Below are 18,632 nucleotides of genomic sequence, written 5' to 3'. Positions count from 1 at the left end.
TTTTTTTTTTTTTTAATTCCCATTTCCTAATGTGGCAATGACCCTGAGATTTTTGTTTCTAGTTGTGGGTGTGCCAGAATGCTACTGTGAACCTTTTCTTTGGTACTCTAGGCATTGATTTTTGTTTCTGGAGTGCTCAGAAGATGCAGTAGATTAGAGGTGGATTACATCTTCTAGATTACAACTTCTTCCCATCTTTTGGCAGACCAGGGGGTCTTGCTGTTTTGTCCATTGGAAGGAATCCTTGATGAAAAAGTGTGGAGTGGTAGGGGAAAAGCTTCAGGAAAACTTACATCAAATACCTGTTAGAGTCTATATATACTTATATCACTATTTTTACTAAAGTTTTAAAAGTACAGTTTTGTGAAACAAACAGCTTCAGTCTGGTTGAGATTTTAAAGCTAGCAAGACAGATTTGTAACAGTTTTTCTATATTAATCAACCCATCCAGCATGTCTTTCAACTATATTTTCCTAGAACAAAAATAGAGTTTTAAAGATATTTTAGATTTAAATAAGAACATAATAGTAATAATACAATGTGTTGATTCTCTGGACTATTTAGCCTTGCTATTCCCATATACACTAAATTTTGCCACCTACTTGGAAATAATTGGTATTGGGTAACAAGGCACCAGAATCGTGTGGGCAGATCAGTGCAAACTATTACCATTTTTTGAATTTGAGCACAGAGTATATATCCTATTATTAGAAGGACATACTGCCATCTTTTCATGGAAGAACCATTTTAATTGCTTCTGAGACTTGTGTCGTTCAGTGCTATAGTGGAGGAAATTCTTCTTTTGAGTGTTATTGCCAAAACAAAGAATTTTATTCTTTAACATTTTGCATTTAAAATTTTGAATGGGTAGATTGATATTGAAACATCCTGTGTCCTTGCTTCTTTTAAAATAATAATTTTTTAATGTTTATTAATTAATTAATTGAGAGAGAGACAGAGAGAGAGAGAGAGTGTGTGCATGCGATTAGGGGAGGGTCAGAGAGAGAGAATCCCAAGCAGGCTCCGTGCTGTCAGTGCAGACCCCACCACAGGGCTCTAGCTCATGAACCGTGCGATCATGACCTGAGCCGAAATCAAGAGTTGGACCCTTAGTGACTGAGCCACCCAGGTACCCCAAGAGAATTTCTGATGAGAACACTTAAATCTGAATGAATTGAGGTTAATACAGAAAAAAAATAGGTATTTTAGTATGTATTAGTATTTTTCATTGTTCGCTTAAACCATTGCATTTTTTTTTTTTTAATCTTAATGTTTTTATTTCTGAGACAGAGACAGAGCACGAGTGGGGGAGGGGCAGAGAGAAAGGGAGACACAGAATCCAAAGCAGGCTCCAGGCTCTGAGCCATCAGCCCAGAGCCCGACGCGGGGCTCGAACTCACGGACCACGAGATCGTGACCTGGCTGAAGTCGGACGCTTAACCGACTGCGCCACCCAGGCGCCCCAAACCATTGCATTTTTAATTCAGTTTATTTTTATTTATTTATTTATTTTAGAGCAGGCGTTGAGTGGGGGAGGTACAAAGGGAGAGTGAGAGAGAATCTCAGGCTCCATGCTCAGCATGGAACCAGATGTAGGGCTTGATTCCATGATGCTGAGGTCATGGCCTGAGCCGAAATCAAGAGCCAGATGCTTAACCATGCTAAGCCACCCAGGTGCCCCTCGGCTTATTTTTAGATGCATTTAATTTTTAGTAATATTTGCTTCATTGTAAATAGGTTTGAAAAGTGGACTGTTTTTGTAATCTTGGTAACAGTTTTTGTGTGTTATATTTGTTGTACAGATGCACGCTATTCCTCTGAGGTCCTCCTGGGTGATGACCTGTGCCTATGCACCCTCTGGTAATTATGTTGCATGTGGAGGACTGGACAACATCTGCTCTATATATAACTTAAAAACCAGAGAGGGAAACGTGAGAGTGAGCCGAGAGTTACCAGGTCACACAGGTGAGCTTCACTAAGTAGTGTCCTTTCCTTCCAAGTAGGAGGACTCCTAAAGAATGAACCAAACCGATCAAGGGGAATGAGTGACAGATTGTGCTCGGCTGCTGAAGGTTGAGTGTCAAGTGAGAGTAGAAATTACTATGAATCAGGAACACACATACTTTATACTTATACAAGTGATGACCATAACTTTAATAAAAACATAAAAAGAAAGCAAAATAATTTTGTTTTCTCTACAACCATCTAACGATGATGGGATTTTGGCATCTGTACTTAGTTATGTAACTGGAAGTATGTATTAGATACACCGTGTAAAACACTTAAAAATGTGATAATGCATTGCTTTATTTGCCAATATGTACACCCTAGTGTGTATACAGTAGTGTATAGCATTTGCTTAGTGGTGTTAATAAGGAATTTATTTCCACTTACCAGGTTTCTGCCTCTCTGAATCCTTGACCGTGTTTTTTTACAAAAATCTCTGATGTCATTTTTCTGCCATTTCCATATTTGAAATACTGGTGAATTCTGAGCATTCACATGACCCACTCTCCCCCCCCCTCCCCCCCATGAAGCCTTCCCTGAGGTGGGTCTAATTTCTCACAGTATTGTTGAAGGATTTCCCTATGTACTCAGCCCAGTCTGTCATAGATGATAGATATTTGTGTAAAGGAATCTCTCAGGTAATTCTAATAGACAGAAGGGACTCTTGCCTTAATTATAATTCTCAGAGTGTCCAATAAGATGCCATTGACATAGTAAATATCAGAGCTTTTGATACAATTTAGTTGCAGACAGTATAGAACTTGAAGTAACTAAAAGTAGAACTACAGATTATACTAACACTTGTTGCCCGTGTATTGATTTTAAAAAATCTATAGTATTACTATTTCACATGGTAATTGAGTTCATGAACCACAGCCAACCTAAAACATGTTGCTTTCATGCTTGTAGGCTACTTGTCCTGCTGTCGATTTTTAGATGACAGCCAAATTGTCACAAGTTCAGGAGATACAACTTGGTAAGTGTGGCCCACAAGAATACTGATTTGGGGGTTGAGGGTGGTAGTAGGAACTACTTACAAGAATTACAAGTCTTACATAAGTCTTATATCTTATAAGAACAAGATATAATTGTCATTATTATAATTTATTTTTGATTATAGTGCTTTGTGGGACATCGAAACTGCCCAGCAGACCACCACATTCACTGGGCATTCTGGAGATGTGATGAGTCTTTCTCTGAGTCCTGACATGAGGACTTTTGTTTCTGGTGCTTGTGATGCCTCTTCAAAATTATGGGATATTCGAGATGGAATGTGTAGACAGTCTTTCACTGGACATGTGTCAGATATTAATGCTGTCAGTGTAAGTAAATAGAATTTCTAAGGAAAATTTATTGTGCATTTAAACTGTTGAAGTCTACAACATGATTTTAACAACAGAAACTCCAAACGGGTAATCACAAGTAGTTTAAGCTCAAATAAGTACCCAGTGCATATGAGAATGAACTAGTCACATGTAGTTACAATTATTCTATGTATGTCAGATGCCAAACTGTATAGATGTGACTAGGATTTCCAAAAGTACTATGATTGCAATTTATAAAAAATTTTTCTTTCTTTTTTAAGAGTGAGAGAGCAAGCCAGGGAGGGGCAGAGGAGAGGGAAACAGAATCTGAAGCAGGTTCTGCACTATCAGTGCAAAACCTGACGTGGGGCTCGAACTCACAAACCGTTGAGATCGTGACCTGAGCTGAAGTTGGATGCTTAAGTGACTGAGCCAAGCAGGTGCCCCTCAGGAGTAGAATTTAGTGATTCATTAGTTACATACAGTACCCAGTGTGCATCATAACAAGCACCCTCCTTAATTCCCATCACCCATTTAGCTCATCCCCCAACCCACCTACCTTCCATCTACCTCAGTTTGTTCTCTATAGTTAAGAGTCTCTTATGGTTTGCTTCCCTCTCTTTTTTTTATTTCATTTTTCATTTTCTTCCCCTCTGTTCATCTATTTTGTCTGTTTTTTTAAATGTTTATTTATTTTGGAGAGAGACAGAGTGTGAGCAGGGAAGGGCAGAAAGAAAGGGAGACACAGAATCTGAAGCAGGCTCCAGGCTCTGAGCTGTCAGCACAGAGCCCAACGCAGGGCTTGAACTCGTGAACCACAGGATCATGACCTGAGCTGAAGTCAGATGCTTAACTGACTGAGCCACCCAGGTGCCTCCATCTATTTTGTTTCTTAAATTTGACATATGAGTGAAATCGTCTGGTATTTGTCTTTCTCTGACTTATTTTGCTTAGCATAATACACTCTAGTTCCACTACGTCATTGCAAATGGTAAGATTTCATTATTTATTTTTTAATGTTTATATATTTATTTAGAGCACATGTGCACAACTGGGGAAGGGGCAGAGAGAAAGAGAGAGGGAGGGAGGGAGAAAGAGCAAGAGCACAAACTGGGGCTGTATTTCCATGAACCATGAGATCATGACCTGAGCTGCAATAAAGAAATCAAGGGTCGGACACTTAACTGACCCAGCTACCCTGGCATCCCAAGATTTCATTCTTTTTGATGGCTGAGTAATAACAACACTCCCATTTCCCCCCGCAGCCTTTGTGCAGCTGTTGTAATTTTACTTTTATATATTTTAAACTCCACAGTACATTGATAACTGCTTGTGCTTTGAGGAGCTGATACTCTTTAAGGGACATTTAAAAAATAAAGTCTTTGTTTACTTGCCTAGCTACCATTTTCTGTTTTCAGTCTTGTTTATAGATTCAGATTTTCATCTATTTTCCTTCTTTTTTTTTTTTTAATTTTTTTTTTTCAACGTTTATTTATTTTTGGGACAGAGAGAGACAGAGCATGAACGGGGGAGGGGCAGAGAGAGAGGGAGACACAGAATCGGAAACAGGCTCCAGGCTCCGAGCCATCAGCCCAGAGCCTGACGCGGGGCTCGAACTCACGGACCGCGAGATCGTGACCTGGCTGAAGTCGGACGCTTAACCGACTGCGCCACCCAGGCGCCCCTATTTTCCTTCTTCTTGAAGGGCTTCCTTTAACATTTATAGTGTAAATCTGCTAAAGTCCTTTGGCTTCTGTATGTCTAAAATATTTTTGGGGTGCCTGGCTGGCTCAGTCAGAAGAGCGTGTGACCTGTGAACCCAGGTTTGTGAGTTCGAGTCCCGTGTTGGGTGTGCAGATTAACTTAAAATCGTTAAAAGTTTTTTTTTTTTTATTTTGCCATCATTTTTTAAAGGTATTTTCACTTTTTTTTTCTTTTGATACCGTAAAGATGTTATTCCATTGTTTTCCATGTTGGTACTGATATGAAATGTGCTTTCATGCTTATATTTGGTCTCTACACAGTGTGTCCTTTGTTTTTCTCTGGCTGCTTTTAATATTTTCTCTTTTGGTTAAGCAACTTTATTATGATGTATCTTGTGTAATTTTCTTCACATTTCTTGTGTCTGGATCTGTGGGTTACAATTTTCATCAAAATTGGAAAATTTTCAGCCATTATCATTCAAATATATTTTTCGTCTCCTCTCCTTTGAGGGCTCCAAATACATATATATTAAGACAGTTGAAGTGTTCCCACAGTTCGCTTATGCTGTGTTACTTTTATTTTTCAGCCTTTTTTGCTGTTTTTCACTCTGGATAGTTTCTGTTGCTAGGTCGTCCAGGTCGCTACTCTTCTGCAGTGTCTAATCTGCCATTAAGCCCATATGGTGTACGTCTTAATCAGACATTGCTTGCATCCTTGTCTGTTAATCTATCATCCATGACATTTTTGGGTTTGTGTCAGCTGAATGATTTTTCTAATTGTGGGTCATAGCTTCTTTTTTGTATGTCTGATTTTTTTTTTAATTTAATTTTTTTTTAATGTTTACTTATTTTTGAGAGTGAGAGAGACAGAGAGTGAGTAGGGGGACGGGCAGAGAGAGAGAAGGAGACATAGAATCTGAAGCAAGCTCCAGGCTCTGAGCTGTCGGCACAGAGCCCAATGTGGGGCTTGAACTTATGAGACCATGACCTGATCTGAAGTTGGACACTTAACTGACTGAGCCACCCAGGCGCCCCTCCCCCCCTTTTAAATTTCTTTTTAATGTTTATTTTTGAGAGAGACAGAGCATAAGTAGGGGAGGGCATGTCTGATTTTCATTAGATGCCAGCCAGACATTGTAAATTTTACCTTATTGGGTGCTGGATATTTTTTTATGTATATAAATATTGCTTTGTTTTAGGGTATAGTTATTTGGAAATAGTGTGATCCTTTCAGGCCTTACATTTCAGTTTTGTTAGGTGGGACCAGAGCAGCATGTTGTGTATGCTTAAGTTTGCCCCACCAGTGAGGGAAAACCTCTCTCTTCCCAGTGAATTATGAGGTTTTCCCTCTTGCTACAGTTGGACAAGCATCATTCCTGGCCCTGCGTGGGCATCAGTTTCCTGTTATCTTTATGGGTGTCTCCCCTGCTTGAATAGTTTCCTCACACACCTGTGATCAGTTTTCAGCTGAGTACTTGAGAGGCCCCTCATCATCTCCTGACTTTTCTGTCTACGAAGCAGTGTCCTGTCTGGTGCTCTGGCCTGTGTACTCCAGCTGCCTTGGACTCCCTGGATTCCTAGCTCTGTCTCCTCAACTCTGGGACATCAGCAGGCTTCATTTGGGTTCCCCTTCCTGGCACCATGACCTGTAAACTTTCTCCAGGCAGGAAGGGGGGTCAGTTATGGAGTTTACCTCATTTGTGTCTTGTCTCTCAGGGACCACTCTTCTTTGTTGACTCATATCCAGTGTCTTTAGAACCATGTTTCATATATGTTGTCCATTTCAATTGTTTTTTTCAGCATAGGGGTAAATGTGATCAGCATTACTCCATTTTGGCTGAAAGCAGAAGTATAGCCAAAAAATAATTTTTTAAGCATAAAGTGAGCTGAAGAAAGAAACCAATTTTGAGGGGCTTGCCAAGTACTTGAAAGTAATTTTAAAAGACCAACATAGACCCATCCTCTTGAATTTAAAATATCAAAACATAAGGACCAAAAAATCCTAGAAATATTCAAAATGAAAAAGTAGATTACCTAGATACAAAAAAAAAAAAAAAAATCAGGCTAGCCTCACACTTTTCCCTAATAGACAGTGCCTAAAGGCTTCTGAACAATATCCACTGAGTGTTGAGGGAGAAATATTGTGACCCAAGAATTTTAAGTATCAGAGGTCATATTTAATGTAGGGAGAAAAATTCCAGTAAATATGACATAGGATAAGAGATTAAGACCAAATATGAATAACTCAGGGCAATACATGTGTATGGTTGCCACTATTAAAAGATACAGAGTAAGTCAAACTCTGTGTTTACAAGAGCTACATCTAAAACAAAATGGCCCAGGATGGCTAACAGTAAAAATGAAAAAGTGGGCACACCTTAAACTAAAAGAAATGTTAGTAATATTACTATATTTCTATTAAACAAAATAAAATTGAAACAAAAGTTAAAGAAGTTTTATGTTAATAAGAGATGGTCTGTAGGGAAGCCATAACACTGAAATGCCCATAAAGCCAAAACCATTAGAAATGAAGGGAGAAATGAACCCAAAACACCATTGTGTAAGAGAGTTTCGTATACAACTTTGAGGTATTGATATCCTAGGTAGTCAAGAAAAAAACCCTAAGGATTAAATAATACTGTTTAATAATGTTGACTGAATACACTTACTTCACTCTGCACCATACGGATAACCATTCACATAGTAGGCCACAAAAGAAAGAATAAATCTGAGGTTGAATAGTTCAGGACTTTGGAAAAAGGAAAAAGAACAGTTCACACCAGGAGGGTGAGAGGAAGGAGCTGGTAAAGAGAAAAGCAGAAATACAGATTGAAGTGAGAGCCTTTACCTGAACCAACAGGCTCTCCATTATCTACCCTCTGCCCCTTACCTGCAGTCCATCCAGCCCTGGAGCAGCTGCACCTGTCACATCTGCAAAGTTCTGGAAGACATTCTTTCCCTTCAGTTTAGTGTAGACTTACTCTGTGGCAGAACCTCACTGGAAGGACAAAGAGCTATTTGTATGTAGTCTCTACTTACCCCACTTAGTCTGACCGTGTTGCTCACTCAATACACACTGTTGTGTTTATTTATTACAGTGCACTACTTCAGGACCCAGTGGAATTTTATACACAGCATATTACTTTTCTAAAATCTGGGAAACAACTGTCCCAAGGTGTTTATATCAGCCTGTTAGGTAGGGCTTGTGGGCCTATGATCACCCATTACCCATGCTGCCTACCTCTTCCTGTGATCTGCCCAGTCCTCACTCTGCCTCAGTCACGCTGGCCTCCGTGCCCCCCACCCCCACATTTCCCCCATGGGGGCTGTCACCTTCACTGCTTCCCCCCTCCCTCAGGCTTCCCAGCAGAAGCCCATTGTTCACCTCCTACGGGGCAAGGGGAGGTGTATTTACTAAGTACTTCTCAGTAAAACCTTCCCTGGACACTCTAAGCTTTTGCCCATGCTCCCTTTCCCTTTTCCTGCTTTATTTTTTTTCTCCTTAGTACTTATCTAACATGCTTGTTTTTTTTACTTTTTGTGTTTATAGTATGCTTCACAAGAATATAAGCTCCACGGAGACAGATTTTTGTCCATTTTGTTGACTTCTGTATATCACCTGACTAGCACTCAGAACAGTAGGTGCTCAATGAATATTTGAATGAACATTTAGAAAATTTCAAAAATAGAAAACTATTAGAAAATTTTAAAATTCAATAATCTAAGACTTTGCTCCCCAAATCTCTAGTAAACTTAAGAGGAAAAGGATAAAAATTGCAGATACACAAAATGAAGATACTATAGTAAAGGTTATATTCCTCACAGATAAAAGATTTTGTTTTATTTAAAAAATTTTTTAAAGACTTTGAAAATCTTAAAATATATACTGTATAACTTATGGTCATTCCATAAACTGTCTCAATAAGTAAAAACTTGCATAGCTTGATAATTTTCTTTAACAAAAAAATAGCTTTAAAAAAACTTACAGACCCATGTATGTTTTAGGCAAATAATTCATACTTCATTTGAAGGAACAGAAAATTTGAGCACTATTAAATCTGTTCCTAAACACAGAAAAAGGGTCAAAGTTTTCCAGTTTATTGTGTCAAACTAGCATAACCCTTACACCAAAACACAAGACTGGGTACCCCTTAAAACTAGATAAAACCATCTTAGGAGAAATTATAGCAAATCAAATCCAAAAATGTGTCAAAGTAAGAAGAAAAATGTTAAGTAAAAATTATAAGAATGATTTAATGGGGTGCCTGGGTGGCTCAGTCGGTTAAGCGTCCGACTTCGACTTCGGCTCAGGTCCTGATCTCACAGTCCGTGAGTTCGAGCCCTGTGTCGGGCTCTGTGCTGACCTCTCAGCATGGAGTCTGCTTCAGATTCTGTGTCTCCCTCTCTCTCTGCCCCTCCCCTCCTCTGCTCATGCTCTCTCTGTGTCTCAAAAATAAATTAAAAAAACATTAAAAAAATTTTTTTTTAAAAAAGAATGATTTATTATGGAAATTTTTGTTAATATATTTCCTAATATCAGTTTGTCAGTATTCTGGATACTGAAAGCTGGCTGATAAAAAGCAAACACCCATTATTTGTTTTTGTTTTTTTTTAAGTTTATTTATTTATTTTGAAAGAGAAAGTGGGGGAGAGGGAGAGAGAGAATCCCAGGCAGGTCTGCACTGTTAGTGCAGAGCCCAGTCAGTGCAGGGCTTGATTTCAGGAACCTTGAGACCATGACCTGAGCCAAGGCCAAAGTCTAATGTTTAACCGACTGAGCCACCCAAGGTGCCGCCAAACACCCGTTCTTAAAAAACAAAGAATTCAGTACTAGAAAGCTCTTCTCTGCCATTTAAAAACAAACAACCCCCACCACAAAACCCACCTTAAATGAACTGCCAACATCACACACACTTTTGAGTGTATATTAAATCTGCCAGATGCATTTAAATCTATATATTTCCTGTCATTCTAAAGGCTATCTTACCTAAGGGCTAATTTCCTGTAGTTCTGAGAGCAGTTAAAACTAGTTCATTGTATTGGTAGAGTGAGCATATATCATCCAAACTGGGAAATGTGAAATTTTCAGTGTGAAAAAGTGCAGTTATTAATTTTGCCAGGGAGAAGGGCATAAACAGAGACTATCCTGTGCAAAATGGGATGGCTGGTCATCCTGTCTCTTGAACATAAATGTTGGCATGCTGTGGCCCCCAAACACGGAGCCAAAAGGGTCGTCTTGATTGGGTGTTCTCCACTAGGCGTCCTTTAGTGCAGGCCCTATAGCTTCGGTTTTGGTCTGTGGTAGAGAACAGGGTTGAATCCATACATGCTGATAAATGTATGCAAATGGCATTGCTGAACTTCCAGCAAAGGAACAACACAGAGGATCTTGCTAGCTGGTAGAATGGAAGGAAGTGGTCAAAACCATTAGCCTCTAGCAGTAAGGGTTTGGTGAAGTGTTTCACATTACTGTTAAAATACAAGTACTTGATTTCTGAGAACCTGTTAACCTGTTAGCACTCCCTTCCTCCACCATCATCTGGGAGTGTGGGGGTTTTTACATTCCATATTCGTGGGGCACCTGACTGGCTTATTTGGAGCATGTGACACTTGATCTTGGGGTTGTGAATTTGAGCCCCATGTTGGGTATAGAAATTACTTAAAATCTTAAAAATAATAATAAGGGCCACCTGAGTGGTTCAGTCAGTTAAGCATCAGACTCTTGATTTCAGCTTAGATTGTGATCTCATGGTTTATAAAATAGAGCCCTGTGTTGGGGTCCTCTCTGACAGCACAGAGCCTGCTTGTGGTTCCTTCTCTCTCTCTGCCCCTCCACTGCTCACTCACTCACTCAAAAATAAACATTTAAAAAGTAAATAAAATTCCCTATTACTGAATGAGAAGACTGCATATTGTAAACCAATCATTTATTCCTCAAACTAATTTTTAGGCTTAATACAAATTTCAGTTTAAACCCAAGTGGATTTTTTTTGAGATGAGTCAGAGGAATATGAAGAAAAGAAATTTGATCAAATATCTGTGAAATTCAGGCGGGGGGAGAAAAAAGGAGAAAATAAAATGATTTGAATCATAGTAATATGAGTATTTTGCCATACCAGATAGAAAAATTTATTAAGTTATGATTAAAAAAAACCATGTGGTGTAAGTACAAGAAAGACAGAACTAATGTTTTTGTGTATATAAGAGTTTAGTGAATTAAAGGTGTAACAACAAAATCAGTAAAATTATTTAGTCAATAGCTGGACAATTGTTTGACTATTAAGAAAATTAAGTTAGATCCTTATACTGAATGCTGTATATCAAATTCCAGATGGATAAAAATTAAGATGTGAAAAATTATTTTTAAAAATTAGAAAAAAATAATTGAATATCCGGTAATAATCCTGAGAAAGGACTTTATTCATAAAAATAATGGAAATCTCAAAAGGAAAGATGAACTTGACTACATAAAAATGAATATTGCTAAAAAAACATTGCTTTATATTTTAAAAAAACTATAAAAAAACTGTAAAATGTTTGCAAAAAACAAAATTTATATTCATCTAATTCCTTCAAGTACTAACAGCATAGTTAAAATAAGCAAAGATCATGAAAAGTCAGTTCATGAAAGTAATACAGATGACCAACAGGTATATGAAAAAAGCCTTTGTAAAAAACAAAACAAAACAAAACAAAAAAAAAACGTTGAGTAGTGCCGGTTTCTGAGAGAAAGGGATTTACAAACTAATAATGCATAGCTTTCTAACTAGCTTAACTTTATGCCTAGCCTAGCTGGGATGATTTATGTTCTTTGCTGTAAAATGTTTCCTATTTATTTCTCCTAATGGGATTTTGGAATGTTTAAGAGTACACATACATAAATTCTACAAATAGTAATGTTCGATTTAAATCTTTTAATAAGCCATATGGAGGAGGAACAGAGCCAGCATTTACTGAATACTTGCTATGTGCTAAACCATGTACCTTGCATGTTAGTTCATTCAATCCTAACCAACACTCTGAAACCAAGGCCCAAAGTGTTTAAGAATTTTCAGGGCCCAATAGCTTTTCACCTGGTAAGAAGCCAAGTTGGAATTCAAATCTAGGTCTGTTTTACCCAGAGTCTGTCATCCCACCATAACACGTGGTTTTTGTGTACTTTTACAGAATAAATGTTTGTTCCTTTTCTTTCTAGTTTTTCCCAAATGGATATGCCTTTGCCACCGGCTCTGATGATGCCACTTGCCGGCTTTTTGACCTCCGTGCAGACCAAGAATTACTGCTGTATTCTCACGACAATATTATCTGTGGAATCACCTCTGTAGCTTTCTCAAAAAGTGGGCGCCTCCTGTTAGCTGGTTATGATGACTTCAATTGTAACGTATGGGACACGCTAAAAGGAGATCGTGCGGGTTAGTAAAGAAGTCCACAGTAGGTTTTGATTTTGTTAGGAAACGAGGTTCCTATCAGTTGTCGAGGCCTGGACTCTCCTTAGAGCTGTGGGGAATGATGACCTGGCAGTTCTCATTCATGGTCCTTGTCCTGTGAGTGCGTTTCCAGCCCATAAACCATATTTACATTCCTGTTTTCTGAAGAGTAACATCTAGTTCTATAGTAGCTTCTTGTTTGGTGAGTTTTGCTCTAAAGAGAAATAGTGAATATAATTCAGCGTGGTGTTTTCCAAATTAGTTTCTTCTAACCTAACAGGAAACTAACTGCTCTGAATCATCTTCCTTCTGAGCAGATCCTGTCTGGGACACAACCTAGATCTGCACTCTCTTCCCTTAGCCCCATGCTCTGAGTTCTCCCCTGCAGCTTCCAGAATATTAGTGAAAGTATCAAGTCCTCCTAGGGACTGTCATTAATAACAACTTACACAGAGTGGTATTATGTATATTTTTAGAATCAAAATTATGCTATGGAACCAAGTAAGTACACGGTTTGTTCCCAAAACAGCAGCCCTCTGGCCCTCAACCCACATTTTCTGTTCCCAGAGGTAGCTCCTAAGTATTCATTTCCATATCTTTAAATAACATGCCTGTATCGCTTTTATTTGATGTGTGTGTGCACACAAACACATGTGCACCCTCCAGTGTGGATTATTTAGTATCCACGTGGGGGAGCAGTGGGAGGAGTGATGTTAAGGCTGAACTCTCAACAGCGAATAGCTATAAGGCTATTTTCTGAAAATATTTATTTGTTGAGAGAGCAGGGGAGGGGCAGAGAGAGAATCCCAGACAGCCTCCACACTGTTGGTTGTGGAGCCCGACGCAGGGCCTGATCTACTGAACCATGAGATCATGACCTGAGCCGAAACCAAGAGTCTGACACTTAACTGAGCCACCCCGGCGCCCCAAATGCTTAGAAGTTTGTTTTGTTTTAAAGCTAAAGTCTTTTTTTCTTTTAATTTTTTTTTAATGTTTATTTATTTTTAAGAGAGAGAGAGAGAGACAGCGTGAGCAGGTGGAGGGCAGAGAGAGAGGGAGACCCAGAATCCGAATCAGGCTCCAGGCTCTGGGCTGTCAGCACAGAGCCCAATGTGGGGCTCGAACTCACAAATGGTGAGATCGTGACCTGAGCTGAAGTCGGATGCCTGAGTGAGCCACCCAGGTGGCCCTAAATGCTTAGAAGTTTAAAAACAACAATTCCATTGGGTCATGATTTTTTTTTTTTTTTTAAACTTCATGGCATGCTCTGTTGAGGGTTCAGCTTTAACATCGCTTCTCCTACCACAGCCACATCCTTCCCATCGTTCAGTGTTTACCTGATTAGGACTTTTTAAACAGTACGTATTGCAGAGCAATATACACTTGGTGTATATTAGGTTACGTTAATTTTTTGGCTTATATTCTTAGCTTTGATATACTTATTAATCATCAAACTTTTTGCTGGGTTTAAAAAAAAATTTTTTTTAATGTTTATTTACTTTTGAGAGAAAGAGGTGTGAGCAGGGGAGGGGCAGAGAGAGGGAGACACCAAATCCGAAGCAGGCTCCAGGCTCTGAGCTGGCATCACAGAGCCTGATGCGGGGCTCGAACTCCCAGACCACAAGATCATGTCCTGAGCTGAAGTTAGACGCTCAACCGACTGAGCCACCCAGCCGCCCCAACTTTTTGCTGGTTTTAATAGATCTTGGAGTAGATCCATTTTCTTCTCGTTAAGAGATCATCTCTCTCTTTTTCTATCAAATAAGTCTCTAGGTTTATGCCCTGGTACAAGATGATCAGTCATCTGACTCAGAGTAGAGACCTGCGATGTCCGATTCCTGAACACTTTCTCATGTAGTCTTAGTTTATTTCCCCATCTTTGCCCCTTTCTGTTTCCAGAGATGGCTGGTTCCACTAGCATGTAACCCTTGTAGAGGTTCCACGGTGTGAATTGATTTCTCGGCATACCACAGCATTTGCTTTGAACTCCGCATTTTGTTTGGGGTCCACTAACACAGTACTACCATGTAGCGTATAGTTTTGTTACCACTGCCGGCTCGGTCCTGTCCTTGTGGGCTTGTATTCTTACCTTTAAACTCCTATACAGTTGTTGAGACTTCCGAGGGAGTAGGGGCAATGTTAACATTCCCGTGAATAACTTTCTACATAACAACCTTTCCTAAGAGATGGCAGAAAAGTTCAGTTTCACATTCTGCCTGTAGAAATTTGGAGATACTCCTGTCCAAAGCCAATTACTTTTTCAAGAGGTATTAGGTGTTTTGCCTGGGTTGAATCAGTTAGTATCCATAACAAAATTTAAAATCTGTTTCTTTTCCATGTTTTAGCCTATATTTGAGTTTGAGTGTTGCTTTGCTTACAGCTGCTTGGTTTCAAATGGGCTCAACTGTATACTTTCACAGTAAAATTGAATGGTGACTTGTGAATTGCTAATTCATTTTTCTTTCCAACGTGACTTGGACTATTTAGTCACTGTTCGTTTTTTGTAATTTTAACCTGTAATTATAAATTTGCCCATTGCTAAACATTGCCATACTGGAAGTACTCCAGAGAATATTAGGAGTTAAGAAAGGATGAACTTCTGTTCCTGAAGTTGGGTGAAAATGATAATGCTTCATTGTATAGAGATCCTGCAGACTCAAACACAGTAAAGAAAAAATCTTGAATTTGATATATTCCAATTTTTCTTCTACATCTTCACATTTCTCATTTTCCTCCCAATTATTTGGGAATAGCTCATGTGGTGATGTGAATAGCAGATAAGTTTAACTGTATTTATTCAAATGAATTTAACTTTAATAGACAAAACTAAAACTAGATGAGTTGGTTTCACAAAGTTATAACCAAATATTGCAGTGTTTGCTGTTTAACAACGAAAATATATAAACTGTGTTGGTATTTTTGGAAGTGGTAATGTCAGGCAATTTCATTCTTACATTTCCCACACCCCCTCCTTTGTTTTTTTTTTTTTTTTGAGGGGCGGGGGAGAGACTCTAAAGCAGTCTCCATGCCCAGCACAGATATCAAGGGTTTAACTGACTGAGCCACCCAGGCATCCTGTGTTCTTACATTCTTTCTGTTCTTGTGAAAGGCTACTTCACTGAACTTCCTTTGGAATTTTGTTTTTGTTGAAAATAGCGTAGAGCAATGGCAGCATCTGGAGTATCATGAACTTACTAGAAATGTAAAATATAATCTGTTTTAGATATAAGCATAATTATAAGATCACTTTACAGAAGTGGTAAAAGCATGAGCCAACGTACATGTCAAAAATTCACATAACGGAAAGAATTGTATTTTGTACACATATGTAGCTTATCCCTAGGACCAAGTCTCCCCATTTAGGTTTTAAATACCCTCTTAGATCTTTATGCACATAGTTGTTTAATTCTGAAACTTGTCTGTTGCTAATTTTTTTACTGAACTTTTTGTTTTTCAGGTGTTCTTGCTGGTCACGATAACCGGGTCAGCTGTTTAGGTGTAACAGATGATGGCATGGCTGTGGCAACAGGCTCTTGGGACAGTTTTCTTAGAATCTGGAATTAATAGCATGTGCAGGTTTTTCTGTTCTCCGTTGCTATCTGGAGAAATCAGTGCTACAGCCTATAGCTGTGAGAAGAAAATTCTACCTTATATTTGCAGGTGAAGATTTTTCTATTGAGATAATTATATACAAAAAGAAGCTTTCAGTAAACTATAAAACAAAAAAGTGGAAAAAAAAAAAAAAAGGCAAGGGTGCTTGCTGAGATCAAAAGGACCAGTGCATTAATTTGAGTTGAGCTAATTTAACTTGGATGAATTTTTGCTTGTACTCAGATTCTTTATTTTCTTTGTGTAGGACAGAATGTACACATTATAGCAGTCTATCATGTTTGTGTGTTTGCATTTTTTTAAGAACTACATTTTTAACTTTCTATACATAAGAATATCACATTTTTGAGTTATGTAATGGAGGAAGTAGGCACAGTGATAGATGGAAGTGATTCCAGATGTATGTGTGCTGTATTTGAAGAAAGTCTTCTTGAAGTCTGACCTTCCTTTTTGATGTAAAAGACATTTGGTTGCCTAATGTTTAAGTATACTAGCAGGCTTAGGTACTTCTGAGGGGAGACCCTTTTGAGTATCAGTAGTTTCTGGTGCATCCTTGGCCATCCTGTGAATTTAAAGAAGTGCTTGTTTTCAGTCCTTGGAGGGGGAGGTAATCTGAAGGCCAGGGAATCAAGATTTCATTCTGAAATTTTAGACATACATAATAAACTCCTATATTAATAGCAGTAATTGCATAAAAATTATTGACATTTTAAAAATGTGGTTATGACCAAGACACTTTCAGTAGACCTCTAAATAGTTGGGCTTACTTTCCTATGGATTTGATATTCTAGAACTGAGTTTGTAGGTACACTCATTATTTCAGATTGATGAACGATTGGACTGTCCTTGAATCTGAAGAGTTTTCCCCAGTGTACTCCATTGACCTACATGTAGATAGGAAATAATGTGATGACATTATATTGTCGAAAGAAGTGTAAAATCTAATCAGTCACTAGACTTGATTAGTTCTAATTGTGTAGTGTAACAAAGTGGCTTTATGAATTTATGTTCAGATAATACAAAATCTGAATTGATATAAATTTTCTGTGACTTAAATTTGAAAGAAATATTAAAGCTTTTTGCTCTTCTGTAGTACTTCTTCTTTTGGCACAAAATACTGGTTTCTAAGTGATTTTTGCCTCAAAGAATGCTTAGATCCAAGTGACTCCACTTGAAAGCCAAAAGAAAAATTCTAAGAGCAGCTCTTTAAGGAATCAGAGGAAAATAGTAAGCAGTTCCTCTGTTCGTAAATGGTATAATGTGTCTGTTACTAGAAGGCCTGCCCGCCCCTCCCTCACGTCAAATTTAAACAAAGATACTTTTCCCCTTGGATTTTCTTCTATAAAGGAAGCTAAATGACAATAGAAGATTGTTAGTCTTGCTTGATGGTGAAGTCATGGGTTATTCTGATATATAGAAGTGCATTGTTTTGTGATTTAGTGAACTGCATCTGTTACTGTTGAGACAGGTCTCAACTTTTCATCACCTGTAACCCTAACCTAAATACTCCCAAACTGTACTTGTGAGTTTTCATTTTTATATTGTGAATGTGCTAGTAAGTGAATCAGCTATAATGTATCAGTTTTAAGAACAGCTGATAATAAAAAGGAAAATGGATACAGGAAGATTATGATACAGGACCAAAAAAATACAGTGTAGATGGCAGGCATGAATGTATATTTATAAACACATAAGATTTCTATGAACCTTTTGCAGTTAATGTTTGTGAACTGTCATTTCATAAAGAGCAGTTCTTTGAGATAAGGCAAGAGTATTTTAAAGGAATGTACTCATTTCCCCAAAAGGTGAGGGTCTGCCATGTAGTTCAGCAATTCATTCCAAAATCCTATTCAAGAAAGCATTTCTGCCATGTGCAAAGTAACATATATATATGAGAAGCAAAGTAACTTATATGAGAAGTATCTCTTCTACTTTGAAATTTAATAACAAGATACTTTCGTCAGAGGCACAGCCTACTTCCATGGTCTTAAACATGTTGATAGAATGATTTAAAAAATCTTGGGTAGATTAGTTTAAAAGCAGCTCCCATAATTAAATATGTACTAGGCGACTAAAAACCAACCACTGTTGTGGTTTCTACATAATGACCAAATGGTGACCTCATTACCACATTAACTTTCTAGTTAAACCTTTGCTCTCCAGTAATATAGGTTCCAGTGGCTAAACATATTTGTTTACTGAAGCTCGAGTTCAGCTGGTGGTCTATTTAAGTGCTGTGCGTAAGACTTCCTATAACCAGTTAAGAATAACATAGTATATAGAGGCACTGTATAAATTTTAGTTCAAGACTAAAATTATGTCCAAATAGAGTTTTAAAGAATTCAATCAAGAATGTTGCATTTATTTGGTGCCTATTAATTTTCTTTTACCTTATAAGAAGCATTTAAACATAATATGCCTCAGCATTTTTATTTGTAGACTCCTCATTAATCACCTCGTAAAGAGTGTTTTTTTCAGATCTGGCAAGAATTTTTTTTTTTTTTTTTTTTTTTTTTTTTTTTTTTTTTTTTTTTTTTTTTTTTTGAGAATCTTAGGTTCCATGCTCAGCACAGAGCCTGACA

General features: G+C 38.0%; 2 protein-coding genes across 4 annotated transcripts in view; one reads left to right on the top strand and one right to left on the bottom strand.

Moving 5' to 3' along the window:
- The window catches only part of GNB4 (G protein subunit beta 4), a 58,229-nt gene extending 40,528 nt beyond the window's left edge, over positions 1-17,701 (top strand). For all 3 annotated transcript variants that reach the window (XM_047100267.1, XM_047100268.1, XM_047100269.1), the window contains 5 exons: positions 1,803-1,965; positions 2,917-2,983; positions 3,128-3,329; positions 12,210-12,426; positions 15,899-17,701. In XM_047100267.1, coding sequence (XP_046956223.1) covers positions 1,803-1,965; positions 2,917-2,983; positions 3,128-3,329; positions 12,210-12,426; positions 15,899-16,005 — 756 coding nt within the window. In that variant the 3' untranslated portion in view covers positions 16,006-17,701. The remainder of the gene's footprint in view (positions 1-1,802; positions 1,966-2,916; positions 2,984-3,127; positions 3,330-12,209; positions 12,427-15,898) is intronic.
- The window catches only part of MFN1 (mitofusin 1), a 50,927-nt gene continuing 38,338 nt past the window's right edge, over positions 6,044-18,632 (bottom strand). The window contains exons 18-19 of the transcript XR_006965777.1: positions 7,905-8,012; positions 6,044-6,851 (exon numbers count right to left, since the gene is read on the bottom strand). The gene's annotated coding sequence lies outside the window, so the exon portion shown is untranslated. The remainder of the gene's footprint in view (positions 6,852-7,904; positions 8,013-18,632) is intronic.

The sequence above is a fragment of the Lynx rufus genome, unplaced genomic scaffold, assembly GCF_022079265.1.
Source record: "Lynx rufus isolate CCGP_SWC_20201006 ecotype Redwood Valley unplaced genomic scaffold, mLynRuf1.p SCAF_5, whole genome shotgun sequence".
Lineage (NCBI taxonomy): Eukaryota > Metazoa > Chordata > Mammalia > Carnivora > Felidae > Lynx > Lynx rufus.
The sequence above is the reverse complement of the archived record's forward strand: the minus strand, read 5'-3'. Positions and strand labels throughout refer to the sequence as shown.